The sequence below is a fragment of the Acanthopagrus latus genome, chromosome 23 (assembly GCF_904848185.1).
Source record: "Acanthopagrus latus isolate v.2019 chromosome 23, fAcaLat1.1, whole genome shotgun sequence".
NCBI lineage: Eukaryota > Metazoa > Chordata > Actinopteri > Spariformes > Sparidae > Acanthopagrus > Acanthopagrus latus.
Window position 1 is genome coordinate 25,139,877 of NC_051061.1, and position 27,371 is coordinate 25,167,247.

Sequence of the window (27,371 nt, forward strand, 5' to 3'; positions counted from 1 at the left end):
TTAATAAAAGTAAACAAATGTGTTACCTGAATTGAAAAAATTATTTAATTTGACATGTTTACAGTTTGAATTCACTTCTATAATTAACATATGATTTGAAAAAGCTCTGACGGGAAGTAATGAACATGTGACTTCACACGCGCGCGCGTGTGTGTGTGTCTGCGTGTGTGTGTGTGTGTGTGTGATGACACACTACCTGACCTCTCAGGTTTCACTTGGAGAAGTGAAGTGAGAGAAAGTCACACAGAGAGACACATAGACAAACAGACAGACAGGCTGTGGAGACGTTGATGTGTACTGCAATAATTTTGGAATAAACGACAGAAGCAGGTAAGACTCAACCATCATTAATGAGACAGAGACAGTTGTGTGTGTGTGTATTTGTGTGTGTGTGTGTGTGTGTGTGCTCTGTGGTACACCTGCTGTGTTGCTGTTAAAGTGATCTTCTCTCTCTATCATGACATCAGCTGTTCACGGTCCTGAACTGATCAAACTATCTGAAACTGTTTGTGAGCAAAACTGTCAGACAGACAGACAGATGAGTGTTCACTGTTCATTCACCGTTCAGAGTCACTGCATGCATGTTAACTGGTAACTGTGGGCAGAAACTGGTCTCGGGTCAGGTTATCACACATCACATTATTTGGAGTCTTTTTTTCGCAATATGAAACATTGAACAGCTGTCATGGCGTCTTTGGGCTTTTATTTTGAAAGGAAAGCACGCTGTGCTGTGGAGCAGCATGTGTCGACATTTGACGTGGTGGTAATGACAACAGCCAGACGGAGGTCTGGTCTGATACGTGCAATATGTTTGGTTTAATGTGCAACAAAATGCTGCGCTGAAGGAGCTAGTGAGGCTACATGTAGTTTGATTTAAGGACATTATCCTGATGTAAGCCAAGAAGAACCTGCACGCACGGCCAGTGATGATTGTAACACACACACACACACACACACACGCACACACATACACACACACACACACACACACACACACACACACACACACACACACACACTAGTATGGATCTGAAACCAGCAGCTGAACACAGACACACAGACTCATCTGAGGCGGATGGACAAAATCTGTGATTTTCTGTGAGAGACCCGTCTGTGTTACTGTGAGCTGCTCAGGGGGACGAACTGGTGCAGTGAATAGGATACACTGGTATAGTGGTGACCAGTGTTGGGAAAGTTCACTTTCTACATGGTCTAGTTCAAAGTTCAGTTCATAAATTTTAAAATGAACTAGTTCAGTTCATAGTTCATAATTCAAAATTTTGAACTAAGTTCACAGTTACAAAAATGAACAAGTTCATCGTTGTTTTTTTTTTAATTTGTTGCTGCGAGCTATTATTTTTCTAAATTGTTGCCACAGCCCATATAGAACCACAGACAGTAATTATTTTATCAGTTTTAACACTGAAGCTGCAACTCTCCCACAATACACTGCAACACCAGGTTGTCCAGCTGCAGCTGGGAGATGAAGACAGCGGAGCCGCTACTGTACGCCGTTAATGTGACTTGGGTGGTGGAGGATCTGTTTTGGCTCGCCGTTGTCGTGTCTTTTGATTTTTATTCACTCACAGACCTGAAAGGCTGTTTTAGTTCAATGTGCTGTTTCAGGTTTGCTGTTGACATCGCTGATGTACAGAGTTGCCTCTTGAAACCTGGCGAGTGAAGTTTACATAAAAAGGTCCAATTTTTCCCACCTGGATCACCACTGATATTTTCATAAAACTGCTTTAAGTAATCATATGAAGATGCCGTACTAATGGTGGAGGCAGAGTCTGAGGTAGTGCTGCTGCCTTCATTTATTTTTGTCTCCATGCTTCATGTTGATGACACATGCGGCGGTGCGACTCTGTGGTGGCTGGTGTTGCCAGATGTGCCAGGGTGTTTTTTCTGCTACATATTAAGGCCTGTTTAGGGTGTGTCTTAGCCGAGTTTTCACCTGGAAGGCTCGGTGGAAATCTGGCACTCTCTTGAAGGAAGTTAAACTGGAAGAGAGCGCTGTTCACAAACACCAGAATGAATGTGTTCACAATAAAGTTCATCAGGCAGAAATACGTACGTTCAGTTCACGTTTGCCCCCAAAATATGAACGAGTTCATGAACGATCGTTCACTGAACCGTTCATGCACAACACTGGTGACGATACATTGGTGCAGTGAGGAGGACACATTGGTGCAGTGAGGAGGACACATTGGTGCAGTGAGGAGGACACATTGGTAATCAGAATCAGAATCGGAATTGGAATCAGAATTCCTTTATTGTCCCACAAACAAAGAAGCATGTTTGCCACAGCAGCCAAAGGACAGAAGCATTTTAAAAAAACATTAACAATAGTAAAAAATAAATATTATAATTAAAAGGAATGAAATAGAACTCTTATATACATATGAACACAATACTGTTCTAAATTAACATTAACATGAATCATAACCAGTTTTGCAGTGAAATAATAATAAACATGTTTATTTATAACAATTAGCCATATAGTGCAAACTAGAAATAAGTAATGAGTTGTGTATGCTACTGGAAGCAGCAGGAAGGACCTGCGGTACCTCTCCTTCACACACTTGTGTGTCAGTCTGTCACTGAAGGAGCGACCCGCTGCTGTGATAGTGACCTGCAGGTTGGACTCCTTCACCAGCTGTGATGACATCTTGTCCATCATCCTGCTCTCTGCCACCACCTGCACCGGGTCCAGAGGTTCCCAGGATGAACCGGGCCCTCTTGATAAGTTTATCCAGTCTCCTCCTGCCTGCTGCTGAGTTGCTGCTCCTCCAGCAGACTGCTCCATAGAAAATGGCTGATGCCACCACAGAGTCATAGAAAGAAGTCAGGAGGTCCCCCTGCGGTCCAAAGGACCTGACCTTCCTCAGCAGGTGGACTCTGTTCTGACCTTTCTTATATGTAGTTGCAGTGTGATCAGTCCAGTCCAGTTTATAGTTCAGGTGAACTCCCAGGTACTTGTAAGATGTCTCCATCTCAATGTCCGTCCCCTGAATGTTCACCTGTGTGCAGGGTTGTCTGTGCCTGCAGAAATCCACCACCAACTCCTTGGTCTTCCCGGCATTGAGCCGGAGATGGTTCTGCTGGCACCAGTCCACAAAGTCCTTAATAAGTTCTCTGTAGGTTCTGTCATCCCTGATGAGGCCGATGATAGCAGAGTCATCAGAGAAGTTTTGTGGATGGCAGTGAGGGGATTGGTGGGAGAAGTTTGCAGTGCACTGGGTGAACAGGAAAGGGGCCAGGACTGTTCCCTGTGGGCCACCGTACCGCAGATTATTGTGTTCAACACGTAGTCCTGAGTCCTCACATACTGTGGCCTGTTGGTGAGGTCATCAAGGATCCAGGATGTGAGGTGTTGGTTCACCCCTGCCAGCTCCAGCTTGTCCCCAGGAGTGCAGGCTGTATAGTGTTGAAAGCACTGGAGAAATCAAAGAACATGATCCTCACAGTGCTTCCAGGCTTCTCCAGGTGAGACAGTGATCTGTCCAGGAGGAAGATGATGGTGTCGTCCACTCTGATGCTGGGTTGATATGCAAACTGCAGAGGGTCCATAAAAGAGGGCGGAGATGGACGAGGACCAGCCGCTCCAGGGTCTTCATCAGGTGTGAAGTGAGAGCAACTGGTCTGTAGCCGTTGAAGTCTTTTGGGTGAGGCATCTTTGGTTCTGGTACCACACAGGTTTTCCACAGCAGTGGCACTTTTCCCAGCTTCAGGCTCATGTACAATCCTGCACAGCTGGTCTGCACAGGACTTGAGGAGCCTGGAGCTGATCCCATCTGGACCCGTAGCCTTCTTCACCTTCTTCATCTTCCTCAGCTTCCTCAGCTGATTTCTCACCTGGATTCCACTGGTTGTCTGTTAACAAGGGGCTTGTAAACAGGCAGGAGATGCACCAGGTTGTGGTCAGATCTTCCCAGGGGAGGGAGGGGGGATGAGTTATATGCCTCCTCACTGTTGGCATAAAGTAAGTCCAGTGTTTTATTGTCTCTGGTGTGGCAGATGACATACTGAGTGAATGTGGGCAGAGTGGAGGACAGAGAGGCACGACTGAAGTCCCCAGACATGAAGAAGAGGAAGAGGAAACTTGTGACTGAGTGAAGAACATCACAAGCTGCATCAGCGTTAGCAGAGCATCACCTGTGTGAACTCCCTCAGGAGGTAGTACGGCCTCATGCTAATGGCTAAAAGTTCGATGTCCTTACTGCAGACCGGGTCTTTAACAGTGATGTGCCCAGAGTTACATCACCTGTCATTAACAAACACAGCCAGCCCTCCTCCTTTCCTTTCCTGAGGAGGACAGTGCAGTGAAGAGGACACACTGGTATGGTGAAGACACACTGGTACAGTGAAGACACCGATGGAGTGAGGACACACTAGTATTGTGGGGAGGACACACTGGTACAGTGAAGACATATTGGTACAGTGAAGAGGACACACTGGTGGAGTGGGGACACACTGGTACAGTGAGGAGGACACACTGGTATGGTGAAGACATATTTGTGCAGTGAGGAAGACACACTGGTGGAGTGAGGACACTCTAGTATAGTGAGGAGGACTGAGTGGTGCAGTCAGTGTGTCTTCAGCCTGCAGCAGCAGCAGGTTCACCTCACTGTGCCTCAGACTGTTAATAGTTCCTCAGAGCGTCTTGTTGGCTCACCGCGGCGCTCAGGTTCAGTTTTATGCGACAGAACGCTGACACGAGGTGACATGTCGAGGTTAGAGTTTAAGATAAGCCAGCACTCACTGTATTTATAGGTCAGCTGACTGATCAGGGATCAGATATTAACTGCTGCCACCAACAACTGCTGCAGTCTAATTTAGCTCAGTGTGGCTGTGGCCAGGCTAACGCTAACTGAGCAGGGTCACACTGAAAGGTTGAAAGCCTGCCACAGGAAATAGCATTTAGCTAGTCAGATTAGCACTGCTAGCTCCATTTCAGGATTGCATGTGTGCTATAAGAGGAGGCTGAACTCAGGAAAGCATCAATATATTCAAGGATTATCACACACATGCACACACAAACATGCACTCACAAACACACACACAAACACACACTCAGAAAACACAAACACGCGCACATACACACACACACCTGTTAAAGACATCTGAGTTCACACAACAACTAATGGCCAGCTAGCTTAAATATCTGTGCTACTAGCTGCTAACAGTAGATTCATCAAACTGCTCTGATGTGAGTTGACCTCCGAACCAGATCTTCATTAAACTGTTGACATATAAACATGAAACATAAGACGTGTGTGTGTGTGTGTGTGCATCTGTGTGTTTGTGTATTCATACGTTAAACTGAACATTAAAAAAAGGTCAACACGATTTATGAGAATGAGTTATTAAGTCTGCTTGTTTCTAGGTGAGACTAATGCAGAAGAACGTATTTGTTGTTTGTTGTTGTTTTTCAGCAGAAAACAGACACACACACACACACACACACACACACATGCACATACACACACACATGCACACACTGTAGCACATTTAGGGGTTTTAGTGTTACAAAATACTTGGCATCTGAATTGCAATGTGATCCTCACAAAATACACACTCAGCAAACTTGTGTGTGTGTGTGTGTGTGTGTGTGTGTGTGTGTGTCTACTGTAGCTGGTTTGTGTCCTCGGAGATTTCCTCTAATGATACCATCAGGAAATGACACACAGCAGAAACACCAACATTTAACACCGACAGGTCATCTGACACACACACACACACACACACACACACACACACACACCATCACTTCAGCTGGGGACAGACATCAGTCACCACTTCACGAATGAAATCAGTTTAAATTCTTTAAAGTCTTTATAACTGTCAGTCTACACGGTTCCTGTTGGTACATACACATCTAATCAATCATCATTTATCAATGATTTAATAACAAAACAAATAGAGAGGTGAAGCGATGACATACAGAAAATCATCGGTGTGTCAAACACAAGGTTCTGATCCGTCCAGGTTCTGTTGATCCAGATAATCTCCACAGATATCTCCTCAGACACTTGTTTGCAACCGCTAACTGTTTTTAACACATGAAGAGCTTCACAATTAATTAATGATGATTTTATATGTTCATTCTGTAAACACACACCTTATTACACACATTTAACTGAAAAACCCTTGAGGAAACCAGAAGTGCTAACATGCTAACATGCTAATGGATTCCTGGTTTCAGGACTACAGATGACACCACTCTGTTATGAATATAAATTATAATAAAACATTTACTGAAATAACTGAAGCTAGTTTGTTAGTTTCTTTTACAGCTCATCAAAGATCAAGTATAGATCCATGGACAGGAAGTGTCTGTGCTTTTCCATGTGATCAGGTTTTGAATCACTTCTATGGAAATGTTTACTCTCAGCGTGGACCCGTCTGAACTGAGCTGTTCTGACCGGACGAACAGGAGCTGTCTTGGCTGTTTGTTCAGTTCCAGGATGAAGACCGTCGCTCTGAGCTCTTTACTCAGAGCAGACTGACCATTTGCTTCGATGCACGCTGGTCCACCAGCAGCCAGTTGCAGTCAGTTTGTCATGACGGGTCCACTTCTACACCTGAACGCCACGACACCACAGAAGGTCACCTTGATGCCTCCTCTTGATCTGAGGTTTCGTAGGAACCAAACCCACGGGCCAATCCACAGCTCCACTCAGACTCGTCAGACCTCACACTCGGCTCCATTCCACCCACAGATCTCACAACCTGGCTTCACTTGTTCTAAACGGGCTCTCTCTGTCCAAGAAACAGGGTCCATCCAAACAAACAGAGTCGGATGATTTTATCTACTAACAGGCCCAAATGTGACTGACTGTGTCTGTCTTATGGTTTCAGGCAGAGCCGTTTCTCACTATTTGCGGATTTTGTGGGTGCATCGGGCCCCCGCACCACTAGGGCCCCCCTCCAGTTGCAAGTCTGGTCTCAACATCTGCCACTTTTTTTCATAGCGTGCCAAGGCAATATGTACACCCGCTGATTGGTGAGATCTGGTCTCTGCCACGCCGTGTTGCTATGACGACCAGTACTACTAAAGGCCGGTACACACTACAGGATAATCCGGACGATTTTTGCCCCGATTTCCCCCTTACGATCAAAGCCAGCAAAGGCCCGATTATCTGATGTTTGCAAAGGACATGGTGTCTGATTGTCCTGTGGTGTGGGGTGTGTTGAGAGTGATTTTGTCCGGTCAGATCTGCTCAGAAGGCGAGATCGATGAGAGATCGTAAATAATGAACATGCTTAATATTTGCGACTATAAATCCTGTAGCGTGTGGGGTGTTGCGAGCGGAGCCGAGCATGCACAGCATGTGATGTCACATGTACCGGACCAACAGCCAATCAAGACGCCAGGCTGTGTTTCTCCATCAGTCTTTTATTTACCTGTTGTCATGGTGACTCGCAGTACCGGAGGCCAGAGCGCACCGTGCTGCTCTCGAAGCTCTCTGTAATAATTGTGACAATTTTTACTCACTGCTGTAACTCATACAGCCCACACTCTCGCTGTCTCTGACTTCTTCCATAGTCGTCAAACTCATTTTCAGTGGGAGTGCTACGGGCACTTTTACGATAGCATCAAAATCCCCATTTTTAAAACAGTAAGAAGTCTCAACACAACATGAATCTTTGCTGGTAGCATCACCAGGGTCTCTACACATGAATACCAGCACTGAGAACATTGGAACATTGGGACACTATGCTGAATATTACAATGATTAATATAAAAACAGATTATGAATTTCTGCATTAGTGTAACATAAGTCAATTATATAGTGTGAATATTTGCTGAGGATCTATTTTGCTGATGAGTTTTGTCTTTTGGAGCCACAGACAGGAAGCAGCCCGGCTTCCTTCAGCCCTGCCGGACCAAAATAAACATTTTTGAGGAACACTGCATCAGTATCGTGTATTGACCTGTAGGGGATCCACATTGTTCACCTTGTATTATCACTTATCAGTTCAACTTGCTTGATGTTTGATTTGAATTTTAAAGAGGTTTTCACAACTTTAGCTTGTTTTCCTCTTAAAATGTAACAGATTGTTGGATCACCTGAAAGACTTAACAATCTATCCATCGTAGTTTGATAAAATAGGGGTCCCCAAAATGACGGAACCAGTCCTGGTCTCAGGCCAGGTGCCGTAACCACTATTCAATGTATGCTGATATATTCATAAGCAAGATTTTACATTGCGGTTTAATTTTAGACTGCAGTTTATATCGATGTAGGGTGAAGTTGGGACATGACGACTTTCTCCTGTATGGCGCCAGGAGCTGATTGTGATGATGCTCGTGTTTCTACTGGCTGCTCCATCAAGTCTCAGTTGCGTCTCTTCGCTCTGCTCCGAGCCAACGGAGACAGACAGGAAGTCAGATAGCAAACTAGACAGTGCATCCAGTCAATTTTCAAAATAAAACATGTGGTGGAGACTCAGAATCTACGGCGCCACCGTCAGAAACATCAACAGGATTTAACTACGTTACTCCTAAAACAAGATGTGAGCAGGTCGACATCAGATGTGGCCCTTGATCTTAAACACAAACTGGTGATTAGAATGATTCTTGTGAGGACACGTCAATAATCAATAATTAATATTCTTTTCACTATTAATAGAATATTAGTTGATGAATGAACAGACACACTGAGCTGCCTCAATATTTACTGAAATCATCTGAACTGGAGTCGGTCAGCTGTAGTGTGTCATTCACTTCCTGCAACACACACACACACACACACACACACACATCATTTTATTTTAGCGTGGAGAGCTGACACAGAGAGAGGAAATGCCGGGCGTCTCTGACTGCGTCCAACAACATTCTGCGGTCTACAGTTGCACACACACACACACACACACACACACAGCTGTTATCAGTGTTGTTGTTCCAGCGGAGTGTGATGTTGTCTCACACTGATAGAGAAAAGTCCTTCTGCTTTTAACAGAATGTGTGTGTGTGTGTTACCTGTCTGTCTCTCTGAGAGAAAGACAACTATACTCACATGACCAGTTTCCAGAAGAAATGAAGGTTTTATGTAGCTTAGCATTGATGCTAAAGGGAACTGTTAGCCTAGCTTAGGACAGGTGCCAGGAACATAGGGAGCTAAATGTGTACTCATGTACCTTTACAGTACTTGAATGTACTTTTATATTACATTAGTGTACTACCATAATCATTATGTTACTCGCTCCATCTTGTGGTGAATAATGAGACTGTGACCAATGTCAGTGTGTCTCTGTGAGTCTGTGTGGCGCCTGTTATCAGAAAGACAAGAGGCTGAACGACATGTTAGTGATGGGCACACGCACACATACACACACACACACTTACATACACACACTTACATACACTCACCTTCAGTTTAAAGCGGTGAACGAACCAACAGCAGCTGAACACAGTAAGACTCATGCTTCTAATGTTTCTGTCACATGTTGGATCTATTGTGTTTTCAGATATGTTGTGTGTGACTGTGTGTGTGTGACCGTGTGTGACTGTATACATGTGATTATCTTGTGTTTATGTGTTTGTACTGGTATGTTCAGTACAGACTTCAGTCAGACTGATTCATCTGAACTGTTAAATGTGTTTTGGCTAACGAGTGTTAACGAGTGTTATGAAGTGTAATTGGGCTTTTTACGCCCAGCAAACATGCACCATGGAGGGAAAGTTCAGTTCATGCCTGTACAGCATCAGTCCAGACCCGGTCCAGACTCAGGTCCACAGTGACTGACACTCTCTGGACGTCTGTGGACATGAATTAAAAGCTACAGGCTGATGGCGGGTCAGAACCGGGCTCCTGGCTGGACGTCCGTAGAGGTTTTTGAGACATCTAACACAAGTTCAAGATCTCGACCAACCTCAATGTAGAATACAACATTATTGTTTTAACAAAGAGTCTTGTTGAATAGAATTAAACTACAATGGCAAATTAAGTGAAATCTGAAAGTCAGTAATTATTTCCAAAGGATTAAGATTCTGACAGTTGACTCTTTGATGGACAGACAGGAAGTAGACGCAGCGGTCAGGTGACAGCATGAGGACCAGTCAGACGTGTTGAGGACTTTCCTGCAGCATCACTGATGTTCCTGATGGTCCACGTCTGCTGCTGACAGCTGTCTTAGACACCAGCAACATGCTATTTGAGGCTCGTGTCACAGCTGGTGAGATTCCAGGCTGAATATCAGTGATGGCGGCTCGAGCGTCGGCAGCTGGTGGGAGCGTCCAGCATCACGTTCAGAGCAGCTGCCTCTTCAATCTGCTCCGATATCGACGCAAAAACTACGGCTGCTGTTCAGATTCACTGTGACGTCCTGCAGCAGCTGGCAGGAGACGCTGACGACTGTGAGACGCTGGTCAGAGGCTGTGTGTGGATCATTTTGTAGACCTTAATGAAACACGCCAGTCAACACAAACTGTTCTGAGATCAGCTCTGGAAGTGGAAATACAAAAACATGTTCATGTTTAAGACACCTTGTGATGAGAGAGCCTCTTTAATATCTCAGGTGTTTGATGCAGGGACGGTCTCATGGTGTTCAGTGAGACAGGCTCCACATTATATACTTGAAAACATAAATGTAACATAAAGTGATCGGCTGAATGTCAGAACCTTCAGCTGACATCAGGTCAGTTTATGGTCCTGTTATCAGTCCGTGTACCCTGAACACACAGTTTGTGTGTGTGTGTGTGTGTGTGTGTGTGTGTGTGTGTGTGCGTGCGTGCGTGCGTGCGTGCGTGCGTGCGTGCGTGCGTGCGTGTGTGTGTGTGTGGCTGTATTTAGCTGCCTGTAGCCTAATATTTGTGGGAACCAACAGAGTCACTGAGCCGATAGATGATCTGAGAGAGAGTCAGACAGACAGACAGACAGACAGACAGACAGGAAAAGTTCCTCCCTCTTTGCACTCAGATGGTGTTTCAATGTGCAAATACAAACACGTAAAACTGACTGACAGCTGGTTCTGATCCGGCTGTGATCTGGTTCTGATATGGTTCTGATCTGGCTGTGACTGGACTGTGACCTGGTTGATATCCGGCTTGTTAAAGAGTGGCTGAACTATGATTAAAACAGAACCTGTAGCCACAGAACTGCTCAGTTCAATCATCAGTGGTGCTGCTCGGTTTCATCCCTGCAGGTCTGTGCAGTGGGGCAACACAGACCGGGCCGGTCCTCAACAGTCTGAACGAAACCTCTGACAGGATGTCAAATCTAATGTTGTAGCTTCTCACAGCTGATTGGAGGAAACAGAACCGAGTTTATGTGCCGAACATGATCCTGCTGTTCGGACCGCTCATGAGATCAGAGTTTTTGGCTTCTGGTTCAGAAACTCTTCATATATTTAAAAGGACACATTGAGTGTGCGTGTGCCGAACAGTGTGTGGGACCAACAGCAGGACACGTGGACGTCTTCACCTTCGTCTCTCTGATTGTCAGAGGACGAGGAGTGCTGGAGGTCAGGGGACGATCAGGGGAGGTGAAGAGGAGCTGAAAGCAAACATGTAGGAGCACCGAGAGGAATGGTGTGTGTGTGAGTGTGTGTGTGTGTGTGTGTGTGTGTGTGTGTGTGTGTGTGTGTGTGTGTGTGTGTGTGAGTGTGCGTGTGTGTGTTGGAATGAGCTGGGTCATCGTAGTGACTGTAACTTTACACCAGAACCAGAGGGTCAAAATGATGAGCCCAAACAGCTGCTGCTGCCATGGCAACGCAAGGGTGGGGTCAACCCTGGCAACGCTGGAGACACCAGAGATGAGATTTGCGTGTGTGTGTGTCAGTCAGTTGAATCTAAGAATCAACTGCTGTTAACTGACTGCAGATCGGTTTGATCAACATATATTTATCACAGATGTGTTCATTGTTCCATTAACCAAAGAAATAAAAAATCTAATATTTTCCTTAGTTGACGTTGAAGTTGATCAGAAGGAGCTTTAAAATACATTCAAATTCAGCTGAACGGTGTTAAAGTAAGGTGATGTCACAGGTGATGTCACAGGTGATGTCACAGGTGATGTCAGCAACAGGGTGGATGGATTCTGGATGCAGCCAGTTGAATGTCTTTGTCCCCTCCCCTGACAGGAGGTGGTTGCTAGGCGACGGTGGGAGGAGTCTGCAGGATGCGAGCATGGCGCCTCCGCTGCCCCCTGTTGGTACAGAGGTGTTCAGACGCTTCACGCCGGCCTCGCTGGAGGAGATCCAACGTCGTCACGAGGCCGAGGAGAAGGAGCAGCAGAGGAGGAAAGATAAGAACATCGAGGTATTGATCACTCATCTACATATTAATCACCTGTCAGTTGTCAATAACAGGAAGTCATTGAATGGCTATATCTCTGATGAGTTGTATCTGATTGGCAGATAGCAGAGGAGAATCTTCCTAAACCAGCTAGTGACCTGGAGGCCGGGAAGCCCCTCCCATTCATCTATGGAGACCCGCCCCCTGAGCTTCTCAACATCCCATTGGAGGAGCTGGATCCCTTCTACCAATCACATAAGGTTTGTCTGTGTCCCATAAAAGATCTTCCCTGTGTGGTCAATGATATGATCATTAATATCAACCAGCATGTATTGTGATGGGTCACAACTGAGGACAGACCCGTCTGTCTCTCTGACCCGTCTGTCTCTGACCCGTCTGTCTCTGACCCGTCTGTCATTCTGATCCGTCTGTCTATCTGACCCGTCTGTCTCTGACCCGTCTGTCATTCTGATCCGTCTGTCTCTGACCCGTCTGTCTCTGACCTGTCTGTGTCTCTGACCCGTCTGTCTATCTGACTCGTCTGTCTCTGACCCGTCTGTCTCTCTGACCCGTCTGTCTATCAGACCTGTCTGTCTCTGACCCGTCTGTCTCTGACCCGTCTGTCTATCAGACCTGTCTGTCTCTGACCCGTCTGTCTCTGACCCATCTGTCTATCAGACCTGTCTGTCTCTGACCCGTCTGTCTATCAGACCTGTCTGTCTCTGACCCATCTGTCTATCAGACCTGTCTGTCTCTGACCCGTCTGTCTCTGACCCGTCTGTCTATCAGACCTGTCTGTCTCTGACCCATCTGTCTATCAGACCTGTCTGTCTCTGACCCGTCTGTCTCTGACCCGTCTGTCTCTGACCCATCTGTCTCTCTGACCCGTCTGTCTATCAGACCTGTCTGTCTCTGACCTGTCTGTCTCTGACCCGTCTGTCTCTGACCTGTCTGTCTCTGACCCGTCTGTCTCTGACCCGTCTGTCTCTGACCCATCTGTCTATCAGACCTGTCTGTCTCTGACCCGTCTGTCTCTGACCCGTCTGTCTATCAGACCTGTCTGTCTCTGACCCATCTGTCTATCAGACCTGTCTGTCTCTGACCCGTCTGTCTGTCTCAGACCTGTCTGTCTGTCTCTGACCCGTCTGCCTCTGACCCGTCTGTCTCTGACTCGTCTGTCTCTGACCCGTCTGTCTATCAGACCTGTCTGTCTCTGACCTGTCTGTCTCTCTGACCCGTCTGTCTATCAGACCCGTCTGTCTCTGACCCGTCTGTCTCTGACCCGTCTGTCTCTCTGACCCGTCTGTCTATCAGACCCGTCTGTCTCTGACCCGTCTGTCTCTGACCCGTCTGTCTCTCTGACCCGTCTGTCTATCAGACCTGTCTGTCTCTGACCCGTCTGTCTCTGACCCGTCTGTCTCTGACCCGTCTGTCTATCAGACCTGTCTGTCTCTGACCCGTCTGTCTCTGACCCGTCTGTCTCTCTGACCCGTCTGTCTATCAGACCCGTCTGTCTCTGACCCGTCTGTCTCTGACCCATCTGTCTCTGACCCGTCTGTCTATCAGACCTGTCTGTCTCTGACCCGTCTGTCTCTGACCCGTCTGTCTCTCTGACCCGTCTGTCTATCAGACCCGTCTGTCTCTGACCCGTCTGTCTCTGACCCGTCTGTCTATCAGACCTGTCTGTCTCTGACCCGTCTGTCTATCAGACCTGTCTGTCTATCAGACCCGTCTGTCTCTGACCCGTCTGTCTCTGACCTGTCTGTCTCTCTGACCCGTCTGTCTATCAGACCCGTCTGTCTCTGACCCGTCTGTCTCTGACCCGTCTGTCTCTCTGACCCGTCTGTCTATCAGACCCGTCTGTCTCTGACCCGTCTGTCTCTCTGACCCGTCTGTCTATCAGACCTGTCTGTCTCTGACCCGTCTGTCTCTGACCCGTCTGTCTATCAGACCTGTCTGTCTCTGACCCGTCTGTCTCTGACCCGTCTGTCTCTCTGACCCGTCTGTCTATCAGACCCGTCTGTCTCTGACCCGTCTGTCTCTGACCCGTCTGTCTATCAGACCCGTCTGTCTATCAGACCCGTCTGTCTATCAGACCCGTCTGTCTCTGACCCGTCTGTCTCTGACCCGTCTGTCTCTGACCCGTCTGTCTCTCTGCAGACCTTCATCGTGCTCAGTAAAGGAAACGTCATCTACAGGTTTAATGCTGAGCCGGCTTGTTACCTGCTGACGCCATTCAACCCACTGAGGACCGTCGCCATCAAGATCCTCATTCACTCATATCCTTTATGATGTCACACTGTTCTCCTCTCTGATTGGTCAGTGATGAGAAACTCTTTAGATGCAGAATGACTAATTTTTATCTAATGGCTCACTGAACTCTCACCAGACAACATTTTTTGTTCCTTAAAACCAAAACTTTATTCAGTTTGTTCATCATGGTAACGATTCTGACCAACTGTGCCCTCATGACGATAAGTGATCCTCCACCGTGGAGCAAGACTGTGGAGTGAGTCAGCACACACACACACACACACACACACACACACACACACACACACGCACACACACACACAAACACACACACACACACACACACACACACACACACACTTTTTCCTGTTTGTTGTGTGAGGTTTTTTTGTGTCGTTGAACAGATACGTGTTTACTTTTATCTACACGTTCGAGGCGACCATCAAGGTTCTGTCCAGAGGATTCTGTGTCGGAGAGTTCACCTTCCTCAAAGACCCGTGGAACTGGCTCGACTTCATGGTCATCAGCATGGCGTGAGACTCAGAATGAATCATTTTTGATGATGATGATGGTGATGATGATGATGATGGTGATGATGATGATGATGATGATCTGTGTTTCAGATACTTGACAGAGTTCGTAGATTTGGGGAATGTTTCTGTGTTGAGGACGTTCAGAGTTCTTCGAGCTCTTAAGACCATCACAGTCATTCCTGGTCAGTGTGTGTGTGTGTGTGTGTGTGTGTGTGTGCGTCTGTGTGTATGTACAGTGTTAAGGTGAACTTTCTAAACTCTTTAATCCACCTTAACATGGTCCTGGAGGCTTTGTTCTGTGGGGAATCAGCTGAGGCTTTGTTTCTACGTTGATGACTTGATGTTTAACATTCTGATTGGTTGCTCATTTTTACACCCCGCCCCTTTACTTAGGTCTGAAGACGATTGTCGGAGCCCTCATCCAATCAGTGAAGAAGCTTGCTGATGTCATGATCCTGACAGTGTTTTGCCTCAGTGTCTTCGCTCTGATTGGTCTGCAGCTCTTCATGGGTAACCTGCGGCAAAAATGTGTCCTGATACCGCCGATGTTGCTTAGCAATCACACATCCGTCACTGGTTACCATGGCAACAACACCTATGGCAACAACACCTTTGGCAATAAAACAGGAAGCAGTGACCTTGATTACTACGAGCACATCAACAACCCAGGTATGATGAAGGTGGTGATGTATTTGAAGTACGTGAGTATAAAAGTAATCAAAGTTCTTCAAAGTGTAAACTGGGAGTCGTAGCTGATTCTTGTTGAAAACTTGTTCTTGTTACTTGTTGAAACTTTGAAGATCGTTTCTGATGTCGTTCGTCTTTTTGAGGATGAAGAAAAAAATCATAGTTACACTATAAGTCTATAATACCACTCTGTCTGTCTGTCACCTGTCTCACCTCTCTGATAGAAAACTACTACTACCTGCCTGATCAGCTCGATGCTCTGCTGTGTGGGAACAGCTCTGATGCCGGGTACATTCACACGGCTCCCTCAAATTCATACATTATCTTAATAACGATGTCATCAGTAATAACACTGATAATGATGATGATGTGTTCAGGGTTTGTCCAGAAGGTTACGTCTGTCTGAAGGCCGGAAGAAACCCAAACTATGGCTACACCAGCTACGACTCATTTGGTTGGGCGTTCCTGGCGCTGTTCAGACTGATGACTCAGGACTTCTGGGAAAACCTCTTTCAGCTGGTCAGTAACAACTGGTCCCAGTGCCCTGACTGGACTTGACTGTGATTACTGACAGTTTCAGCAGGTTTAACATTACGTTAGAGTTGAAATGATTGACAGGGCAACAGCCAATTAAAGTGGATCACATGAGCAGCTTAATGTAAAACACAGTCGGTAAACAGGTAAAAAAAAAAAGAAAGACAGAAAAAAACTGTATCAAGAACACAAACATTAACTATTGTGATTTTGTGTGTCCTCTATATCACTCCTCTGCCGCTCTCTCACCTGTCTGCCTCTCACCTGTCTGTGTGCAGACACTGCGAGCTGCAGGTAAGACCTACATGATCTTCTTCGTGGTCGTCATCTTCCTTGGCTCATTCTACCTCATCAACCTCATCCTGGCCGTGGTTGCCATGGCGTACGCTGAGCAGAATGAGGCCACCATGGCTGAGGCCAAACAGAAGGAGGAGGAGTACGCTCAGATCCTGGAGACACTGAAGAAGAGAGAGGAGGAGGTCCGTTCCCTCAAAACATGCAAATGTTATTCAGTCAGTTAAACACACAGCTGAACATTTATTCCTGTTGTCAGTGCAGCAGGCAGCCTGCAGGGCGGCGCTCTTAGAGAAACAAGATCCAGAAGTACAGCGCCATGAGCAAGAACACACCACCATGGAAGGTACAAACACACACACACACACAGGAGAAGGATGTATAGTATCATGTCCTTGTGGGGGACAAAGACAAAGACACTACTGATGCTTCATCTTCTCAGTGACCTGCTGTGTGTTTCAGACTTTGAGGATGAACAGAGGCCGTGTCCGCCATGTTGGTACGCCTTTGCCAACATCTTCCTGAAGTGGGACTGTTGTCGCTGTTGGCGATGGCTCAAACAGTGGCTCTACACCATCGTCATGGACCCATTTGTCGACCTCGGCATCACCATCTGCATTGTCCTCAACACCGTCTTCATGGCCATGGAGCATTATCCAATGACGGAGGAGTTTGAGGAACTTCTTAGTGTCGGAAATCTGGTGAGTTAAGAGGAAAATTCAGTCTTTGCTCAGGGTCAGAGGTCAGCTGGTCAGAGGCCAGAGGTTCAACTGTCACTCAGTTCAAGTCCAAAAGTATCAACTGAAAGAATGACTTGAGCAACAAATAACTTAAGAAGTAAAAGAGAAGAAAACAATACAATCTTCTTTGACCTTTGACCCCTGACCTCTGATCTCTGACCCGTCAGGTCTTCACAGGGATCTTCACAGCTGAGATGGTCCTCAAACTTCTGGCCATGGACCCATATTTCTACTTTCAGGTCAGACTTACTGTTTCTTTGTTCCCAGCTCACTGATGATGTTCCCATGGTAAGATGTGTCTGTGATTGCTTTGTTGTCATGGTTACAGGTGGGCTGGAACATCTTTGATAGCATCATCGTCACCATGAGTCTGGTGGAGCTGGGATTGGCTAACGTTCAAGGCCTGTCCGTGCTGCGTTCCTTCCGATTGGTCAGTTCAAAATAATCAATATCATCATGAACATGTGTGTCTCCTTACCTGTGTCTTTACCTGTCTGTGTCTCTCCACCTGTCTCCTATCTAGATGAGGGTGTTTAAGCTGGCCAAATCATGGCCGACCCTCAACATGTTGATAAAGATCATCGGGAACTCTGTGGGTGCTCTGGGGAACCTGACTCTGGTTCTCGCCATCATCGTCTTTATCTTTGCTGTCGTCGGCATGCAGCTGTTTGGAAAGAACTACAAAGACTGCGTCTGCCGCATCGCGCTCGACTGCGAGCTTCCACGTTGGCACATGCAAGACTTCTTCCATGCTTTCCTCATCATCTTCAGGATCCTGTGTGGAGAGTGGATCGAGACCATGTGGGACTGCATGGAGGTCTCAGGACAGACCATGTGTCTTATCATCTTCATGATGGTTCTCGTCATTGGTAACCTGGTGGTGAGTTTCTTTCTGATCCTGATACACATGCTAGTGATCCTCCAGAGTCCAACAGGGCTGGAAGTTCCTGAACCTGTTGCTCGTTTGGTTTCAGGTCCTGAATCTGTTCCTGGCCTTGTTGCTGAGCTCGTTCAGTGGTGACAATCTTGCAGCTCCAGAAGAAGAAGGGGAAAACAACTTGCAGATCGCCATAAACCGGATCAACAGGGCTGTGGCCTGGATTAAGACCTGGATCCTGGACCATATCTGGACTTTACTGGGAAAAAATAACCATGTCAACCCAGAACAGACCGGTATAACCAGTCCTTTGTCTTATCTGGGTTGTTTTATAATTTAAAATCAATATTTATTCTGTTTTTTATAATTAAATAAGATTTTATAACTTTTATTCTGGTGTCAAACTAATTAGCAGTTTCTATAAATGAAACATTTATGACTGAATGTATTTTGTGTCTTTGATTTTTCATGGATGATTTTATGATCAGTGGTTGATGGAGAAGAAAACGACGGGACGGTTAAAGAGGTTTTGCTGTTGACCTCTGTGACCTCTGTGACCTCAGACCAGTCAGTGTCTGAGCCCCTCAGCTGTAACCATGACAACCTGATTACCAGCAACTACCACAACATCGCCTCCCTGAGGGTCCCCATCGCAGAGGCCGAGTCAGACTTTGAGACACCTGACAATGATGATGATGATGATGATGATGATGATGATGAACTGGATGAAAAGGATGACGATGAAGAGGAGGAAGAGAAACAATCCAGAGTAAACACATTTTTTTCTCCTGTTTGTTGTTGCAGCATTTCACTGAAACTGAGCTGTGTCTGACGTGAAGGAGCGTTCATAAAGATTTAAACAGCAGACATCATGAAATAGATTCAAATCTACTGGTTGCATGCTAAAATCCTCATCCATTCACTGGATCTGTTTGTTGCAAAGATGTAGAAGACAGCCAGTCCAGGTTCAGTATTTACCTGAGACACACCTGAGATCTGCTCTGGTGAGAAGTCCTAAACTGAAGCAGCTTCATGTCCTTTTGAAATTAAACTGAGGACAATATTTATCTCCTGACATGAAACACAAAGCATGATGTTGTTTTAATGTGAAGCAGAGTAAAAATTGTCTCCATCCTCATGGTGATGGATGACTGTACAATAACACATGTTTTTATTCTGAGACATTTTTATCTTCACATGCTGCTATCGTATTTATATGATTGGACCATTTCAGTACCGTGACGTCAAACTGTGAACACGAACATGATGGTGAAGATCAAAAGGCTGTTTAATGTGTCTGTTCAGGGGGACGAGTCGTCGACCTGCAGCACCGTGCAGAAACCTCCCGAAGTTCAGGAGGACGAAGAACATGAAGATCGCGATGCAAACACACCTGAAAACTGCTGGAGTGACAGTATGCACACGCACACACACACGCACACACGCATTCTTCTGCAGGGTCCTCTTGATCCTGCCTCTGTCTAATAGAAGTGTTTTATGGCTGAGGATGAATAGATAATCAATCAGCTGTCATGTTTGTGACCTTTCAAACAATGTGAACCACCTCCAGTCCAACAGGTGGATCAATACGAAGACGACTGAACTGTTACATCATCATCACTGAATCACCAGAACAACACTAACTAAATGAAGTTTTGACGTTTGATTGACATGTTTTGATCAGTTATTATGACATCAGATGCAAAGTGTGTTCTGATTGGCCAGTTTACAGCATGTGACTGTGTCTGCTGGTGATGAAGGCCTGTGTACATGTTGTGATATGAACTTTTGTGTTTATGTTTCAGAATGTTACCAGCGCTGTCCATGCCTGGACATAGACACGTCCCAGGGCCGAGGGAAGGTCTGGTCTAACTTCAGGAGAACCTGTTTCTCCATTGTAGAACACAACTACTTTGAGACCTTCATCATTTTCATGATCCTGCTGAGCAGTGGAGCTCTGGTAAACATTATGACACATTCTTATAGATTATTTATTGATCCACGATCAGTTTTTAACTCAAAGTGTCGAAACATTGTGATTGGCTTTCTTTTTTGTTTGCATGTTTTAATACTATTTAAAATACTTCATATGTCTGACTGCTGCTCAGTGCTCCTGGATGCTGGTTGTTTTGTTTGATCTGGTCATGTGACTGAAGAGCTCAGACATGATTGGTTCTCAGGAATGTGTCTTGTGTGAATACTAACAAGTGGAGACACCATGGCTGACAGCAGTGCTGACATTCTCTGCTACTAATATGGCCACAGCATATTACACAGGTGAGATGCCCTTGAACACTGTGTTGTAATGTTAATATCAGCATGGCATGAAATCATGATGTGACATAAAAATATAACACAACAAAGAAACACAACGTCATCTGAGTAACATCGACGTGAGCCAATGTCAATGTTTTGCTCTGCCTGCATGTGAAAGGCCGTCACCCTGGGATCTTGTGACATGTGACACACCTATCCAGGTGTTGATTTTAGTGTGCATGTGAACAGGCGTTTGAGGACATCTACCTAGAGCAGCGTCGGGCCATAAAGACGATTCTGGAGTATGCAGACCAGGTGTTCACCTACGTGTTTGTGGTGGAGATGGCTCTCAAGTGGGTGGCTTATGGATTCAAGACGTACTTCAGCAACGCCTGGTGCTGGCTCGACTTCCTCATTGTAGATGTAAGACCATTCATACCTGCACGAGCACGTAACCATAGTAACAGCAGTGATGCTGGGAGGATGGAACAGATTACTGCCCGTCTATTCAGAGGTGTGATGTCATCAGCAGGTGTGCTGTCTCTTACAGGTGTCTCTGGTGTCTCTGACAGCAAACATCCTGGGATACTCTGAGCTGGGAGCTATCAAGTCTCTCAGGACTCTGAGAGCTCTGAGGCCCCTGAGGGCCCTGTCTCGCTTCGAGGGCATGAGGGTGAGACATGCAGTTTCATCATCATCATAGGTTACCTGTCTACCTGTCTGTCACTGATGGTCCTGAGGTGGTAGATTTAGTGTTCCTACCCGTCTCTCCGTCCCCAGATGGTTCTATCTGTCCATCTTATCATCACATGTCAAACTCTTCTTCCTCTTTTGAGACTATCTGCTTTACGACCTTGTGTAAAAAACGGTTCTCTTTAATGACGACTGTCGTCTGATTCATGCAGTTTGAAATGTTTTAAAAGATCTGAGAAACTGAGGATCTTTAATAAACATTATATCTTGGTTCACTTTAAACCTGCCAACACATTGAGGCAGAAACTTGTCCATCCTAGGGACAAAATTCCCAGACATGAACAGAGTAATGTAGTTTATGCTGTTCAGTGCAGCAGGACTGCACAGATTTATACACTGAAGACAAGACAACCTCTCCATAAACAAATATCACAACACAGGAGGCCAGCTTCTCAGGTCCAGACTCTTCAGGTCCAGATTCCTCAGGTCTGGACTCCTCATGTCCGGACAGCTCAGGTCCGGACTCCTCAGGTCCGGACTTCTCAGGTCTGGACTGCTCAGGTCCAGACTCCTCAGGTCCAGACTCCTCAGGTCCAGACTCCTCAGGTCCAGACTTCTCAGGTCCAGACTTCTCAGGTCCGGACTGCTCAGGTCCAGACTCCTCAGGTCCAGACTCTGCTGTCCACTTATATCTGAAGGAGACAAATCATTCCTGTGAGGGGAACAATGTGAACATAAGTAAAAGAGCGAGGAGTAAAAGAATCCATCTATGTAAAACTGGAAGGATCATCTTTGAATAGAGGAGGTGGTCTGAGATATCACTGATCACCACCTATAGTGCAGAACTGAGTTCTCTCTACAGACAACTCAACAACCGTTCACACCTGGACTCACCTAGCCTTAGCAACCCACTGGAACAATGCCCCACAAGTGGGTAATGGTCCGAAACTCAGAGCTCACATGTGTCCTTAACAACTCTGTAAGGACACTCCCCCACCCTGTAAGGACACTCCCCCACCCTGTAAGGACACTCCCTCACAGAGCTTAAAACCCTGCAGCTCCTCCAGTTAGTTAGAACTGAAGAAGCCTCTTGGATGAGACATGAATCATCTTCAAGAAACTGAAACAAATCCAGTTGACTATGTTACAACAATTAGAATTATTTTGTACGTTTTTTTAATCTCATTTAAATATTAATTCATTTTTTTCTTGGTATTTCCTGGTTTTATGTCTTGTCAAGGTACTTGTCATTTAAAAAAGTGTTTGTGCATTTACGCGTCTACCTGTCTCCCTCTCTAAACCTGCCTGTCTGCCTGCAGGTGGTGGTAAATGCCCTGGTCGGAGCGATCCCCTCCATCTTTAATGTGCTGCTTGTGTGTCTGATCTTCTGGCTGATCTTCAGCATCATGGGGGTGAATCTGTTCGCAGGAAAGTTTTATCACTGTTTCAATGAGACGTCTGAGGAGATGTTTGATGCTGCAGATGTCAACAACAAGACTGAATGTTTGGCTCTGATCGAGTCAGACTTCACTGAGGTCCGCTGGAAAAACATTAAAGTCAACTATGACAACGTCGGGATGGGCTACCTGTCACTGCTGCAAGTGGTCAGTCTCAACAATCAACAGTGTAATAATAAGTGTAATAAATCTGATGAGTAGCTCTCCTGGTAGAGTGCAACCTCATGCAGCTCTAGGTCGAGGTTTAGGGTTTGAATCCTCCCTTTTGCTGCATAGTGTAAAATTTGTCTGAGATGAAAACTTTCATGCATCTGTGACTTAAGTTGAAAAGTTGTCTGTCATTACATTGTAAAAACTAATGTTGAACCCTGTAAGGACGTCACTTGGACATCAATAGTGAATGCTGAAAATAAACTTTCATTCTGGCTCTGCACTGGACGTCTTTTTAACGCCGTCACAGACATTGAAGTGCTCAGTGGGTGAGAATTAAATTCTGACGTCAGATTGTGTTTATGTCCCCTGTTTCCTGGTTCCTGTCATGTTCACTTTCACTGTATGCAGACGACTCAACTGTTTATTCAGAATTCTGGTGTTAATGAGTTTTGTCTCTTTTAGGCCACATTTAAAGGGTGGATGGCTATCATGTATGCAGCGGTGGACTCCAGAGAGGTCAGTACAGTCATCAAAAACTAAAACTGATACTGGTTATAATTCTTGTACTGGTGCTACTAACATTACTGATAATGGTGCTAACTAGATGCTAGTACAAGTGTAGTGGTTCAATCATACCAAAAGTTGAGACATGGTATCAAAGACATTTTATTACAAAAATACACACAAGGAAACTGAAGAGGGGCATGTTTGTAATTTTGGTCCCAAATAAAATGGACATAACCCTAGTTACCATGGTTACTCTGTGTATGTGTGTGTGCGTGTGTGTGTGTGTGTGTGTGTAGGTGGAGTCCCAGCCGATGTACGAAGCCAATCTGTACATGTACCTTTACTTTGTCATCTTCATCATCTTCGGCTCCTTCTTCACTCTAAACCTCTTCATCGGAGTCATCATAGACAACTTCAACCAGCAGAAATCAAAGATATGTTTCTACTCAGTGACAGACAGGAAGACGCCTCTGTTCAGATTTTATCAGATGAAACTGAGATAATGAGAATGATTCTGTGTGTGTATGATTCGGTGAGTTAATGGTTTTTTGTCTTTACATGGGAGGAACAGATATTTTCATGACGGAGGAGCAGAAGAAATATTATAATGCCATGAAGAAACTGGGCTCCAAGAAACCTCAGAAACCTGTTCCACGACCTGAGGTCAGCTCACTTTCTGTCTGCTGTTATTAAAACCTGTGAACCTGATGACAGGAGGTACAGGTGAGTGAAGTTTAAACACTTTCTTCTCTCTGTCTGACCAGAACAAGTTCCAGGGTCTGGTCTTTGACCTGGTCACCCAGCAGTTCTTCGATATCTTCATCATGGTGCTGATTTGCCTCAACATGGTCACCATGATGGTGGAGACAGACGAGCAGAGTGCAGAGAAAGAAATGATCCTGTACTGGGTCAACCTCTGCTTCATCGTCGTCTTCACCACAGAGTGCTCTCTGAAGGTCATCGCACTGCGGCAGCATTATTTTGCTGTTGGCTGGAACATTTTTGACTTTGTGGTCGTCATTCTGTCCATCGTAGGTGAGTCCGCAAAGTGTCTGGTGATGTCATCGTCTCGTCAGTCTTTCTCATGTGTCTGAATGTCTTTAGACTTTAGACTTTTATTTATCCCACATCGGGGAAATGTACTTGTCACAATAACATGTAGACAGACATCCAGACATACAATAAGTACAGGACTTAGAATACTAAAAATAAAAAAAAAGATCTGAATAAGAGAGAAAAGAAAAAATATAGAAAGGAATACATTATGTACATTATATGTACCTACTGTTTAGGAGATATATTTGATCGTGCCGGAGTGATTTTTCAGGTAGTTTCTAGGACAACAACAATAACTTTGTTTATTGCAGGAGAGGAAACGTGTTCTGTGTCTCGTCCCCGCAGGCCTCCTCCTCGCTGACATCATAGAGAAGTATTTTGTCTCACCCACACTCTTCCGTGTGATCCGATTGGCTCGTATTGGCAGAGTACTCCGCCTCATTCGTGGAGCCAAAGGTATCCGGACGCTGCTTTTTGCCCTGATGATGTCACTTCCTGCCCTCTTTAACATCGGCCTGCTCCTCTTCCTCATCATGTTCATCTTCTCCATATTCGGCATGTCGAATTTTGCCTATGTGAAGAAGGAGGCCATGATCGATGACATGTTTAACTTCGAGACATTCGGGAATAGCATGATCTGTCTGTTTATGATCACTACGTCAGCTGGCTGGGATGGGCTGCTGAATCCCATCATGAACACACCGCCAGACTGCGAACCCGACGTGGAGAACCCAGGGACGATGGTCAGAGGGAACTGCGGCAGCCCAGGGATCGGCATCGTCTTCTTCACCACCTACATCATCATGTCCTTCCTGGTGGTGGTCAACATGTATATCGCCATCATCCTGGAGAACTTCAATGTGGCCACGGAGGAGAGCGCCGACCCGCTGTGTGAGGACGACTTTGAGATGTTTTATGAAACCTGGGAGAAGTTCGACCCCGACGCATCACAGTTTATACAGTACAGGTGAGACTGACCTGAAGAACATCATCACATTTCACTGTGGTATTGATCTTAATCTGACTCTGATGTGTTTCACAGTAAACTGTCAGATTTCTGCGACACTCTGAAGGATCCTCTGAGGATCTCCAAACCAAACACCATCAAACTGATCCAAATGGATCTGCCTCTGGTCCCTGGAGACAAGATCCACTGTCTGGACATTCTGCTGGCCCTCACTGCACAGGTAACACCACCTGAGGTCAGCTCACATATCTGCGTCCAGACTTACAGTTGAGCCTCTCGATGGTCATTTATAGACCTCATCCTATAAAACAGGAAGGTGGCCATTCAGAATTTCTTTAGTCTGGGTGAATTTTTTGCCTTTCTCAGGTCATGCCTCAGAAAAACCCTCCACAAAGGTTTGTTTGATCCGAACTTGGTCAGCTTGTAAAAGATCTGAACAACAACAGGTTGTCAAAGTGTTGAACATCAAGCAGTGTGCCCATTGTGAGGAGGTTAATTTAAACGTTTGGCCAGAAAACACCAGGTGGTTTATAACGCTAACATACATCATCCAATCTGAGTCTAACCCTGAAGACGACTACAGGCTAATAACAGCGCCGCCTACTGAAAACTGGATGTAAGGCTTGTATGAAAATCATTATTTGATTTACATGTGTGCAGGTGTTGGGTGATTCAGGAGAGATGGACGCTCTCAAAGCCAGCATGGAGGAGAAGTTCATGGCCAACAACCCATCAAAGGTTTTTCTTCATTCTCTTCTTTTCTGTGTGTTAATTATTAACTACACACTGAGCGTATCTTCATTCATAGCAGTTGATATAGGTCAACATTGTTTGAAATACAGTGGAACCCCGACTTACGAAGTGAATTCGTTCCAGAGGGTCTTTCGTAAGTCAAAATTTTCTTAAGTCGAAGCACCTTTTTCCCTGTAAATAGCCTAATTCGTTCCAGGCTCCCTACCAATCGTGTATTTCTTCTACAAATATGACTTAATATTTTTAAAAAAACACTAAGAATATTCCAAAATACAATCTGAAATGAAGAAAATAATTTAGAAATGATAAATGTATTAATAAATATCAATAAAATAAATTATGTATGTACCTTTTGAGTGAGGCGATGCTGGCTGAAGACGAAGTTCTTGGTGGAGGAGGAGGTGGTGGAGGTGGCGGAGGCTGAAGGAAGCATACGTATGCATGCATACATACGTACGTGTACATGTACATAACATTATGGAATTTAATTGTAAACATTAAAACTAAAACTTACATTTACGTTAATTAATGCACGTACATACACTGTGCAATGATATTTTTTTAAACATTTTTTTAAACTTATAATTTTTTTTTAAATTTTCTATTTTATAATTTTTTTTAATTTCGGTTGCGGCAAATTTGAGATTAACGTGAATTTTCCTGTGCTTGTGGGATTTCGTTACGCGGGCATTTTGCCGTACCACGGACAGAAATATTGCCGTTAAGTGCCTTCGTAACTTCAATTTTTTGTTAAATGGGGTCTTCGTAAGCTGGGGTTCCACTGTATTTATCAGTATCAGTATTTAACAGTTTAATTAAACGTCCCGATGACTTTAGCTCAGGAGACACAGAAACCTTCAGACGGGAGGTCATGTAAAGGAAAATGAGTCTGACCTTGTTTGACCCTCAGTGGCATCAGAGCATGAAATCAACCTGTCAGGTGGGGGTCGTTCCTGATGTTGTCTATCATCCATCACCACATCCATCATTGTTCCCTGCAGGTGTCGTATGAACCAATCAGCAGCACCCTGCGGAGAAAACAGGAAGAGGTGGCGGCGACAGTGATCCAGAGAGCGTACAGGAAGCACCTCCTGCAGCGGACAGTCAAACTGGCGTCTTACAAGTATCGAGAGAAGATGGACGGGCGGCGAGACAAGGAACCACCGCCAGAGACAGAAGGACTGCTCTGTAAACGGATTAGTCAGCTGTACGGACACGACGGAGACACAGACCAACCTGTATCAGGTGTCTCAGGTGAGGATGGCCCTGCCCGGGTGGAGCTACAGACTGAGTTTCTCCTCCATGCTGCTCCACCCTTCAACACCTGCGACTTCCTGCGAGATGAGAACCTGAGGGAGTCTATCGTGTGA

The 27,371-nt window shown here is 45.5% G+C and overlaps 1 protein-coding gene across 1 annotated transcript; it reads left to right on the forward strand.

Moving 5' to 3' along the window:
- The first annotated feature begins 157 nt into the window (after positions 1-157).
- scn4ab (sodium channel, voltage-gated, type IV, alpha, b) lies at positions 158-27,371 on the forward strand. The gene is made up of 31 exons (XM_037088281.1): positions 158-330; positions 12,088-12,265; positions 12,364-12,501; positions 14,402-14,520; positions 14,661-14,750; positions 14,899-15,027; positions 15,118-15,209; positions 15,421-15,696; positions 15,939-16,002; positions 16,092-16,233; positions 16,527-16,727; positions 16,807-16,888; positions 17,005-17,243; positions 17,450-17,521; positions 17,611-17,712; positions 17,806-18,162; positions 18,257-18,455; positions 18,648-18,928; positions 19,465-19,573; positions 19,965-20,119; positions 20,665-20,838; positions 20,966-21,088; positions 22,428-22,712; positions 23,181-23,234; positions 23,522-23,659; positions 23,784-23,888; positions 23,990-24,260; positions 24,627-25,248; positions 25,324-25,468; positions 25,909-25,986; positions 27,003-27,371. The coding sequence occupies exons 2-31, from the start codon at positions 12,134-12,136 to the stop codon at positions 27,369-27,371; spliced, it is 5,343 nt and encodes a 1,780-aa protein (XP_036944176.1). The 5' UTR covers positions 158-330; positions 12,088-12,133.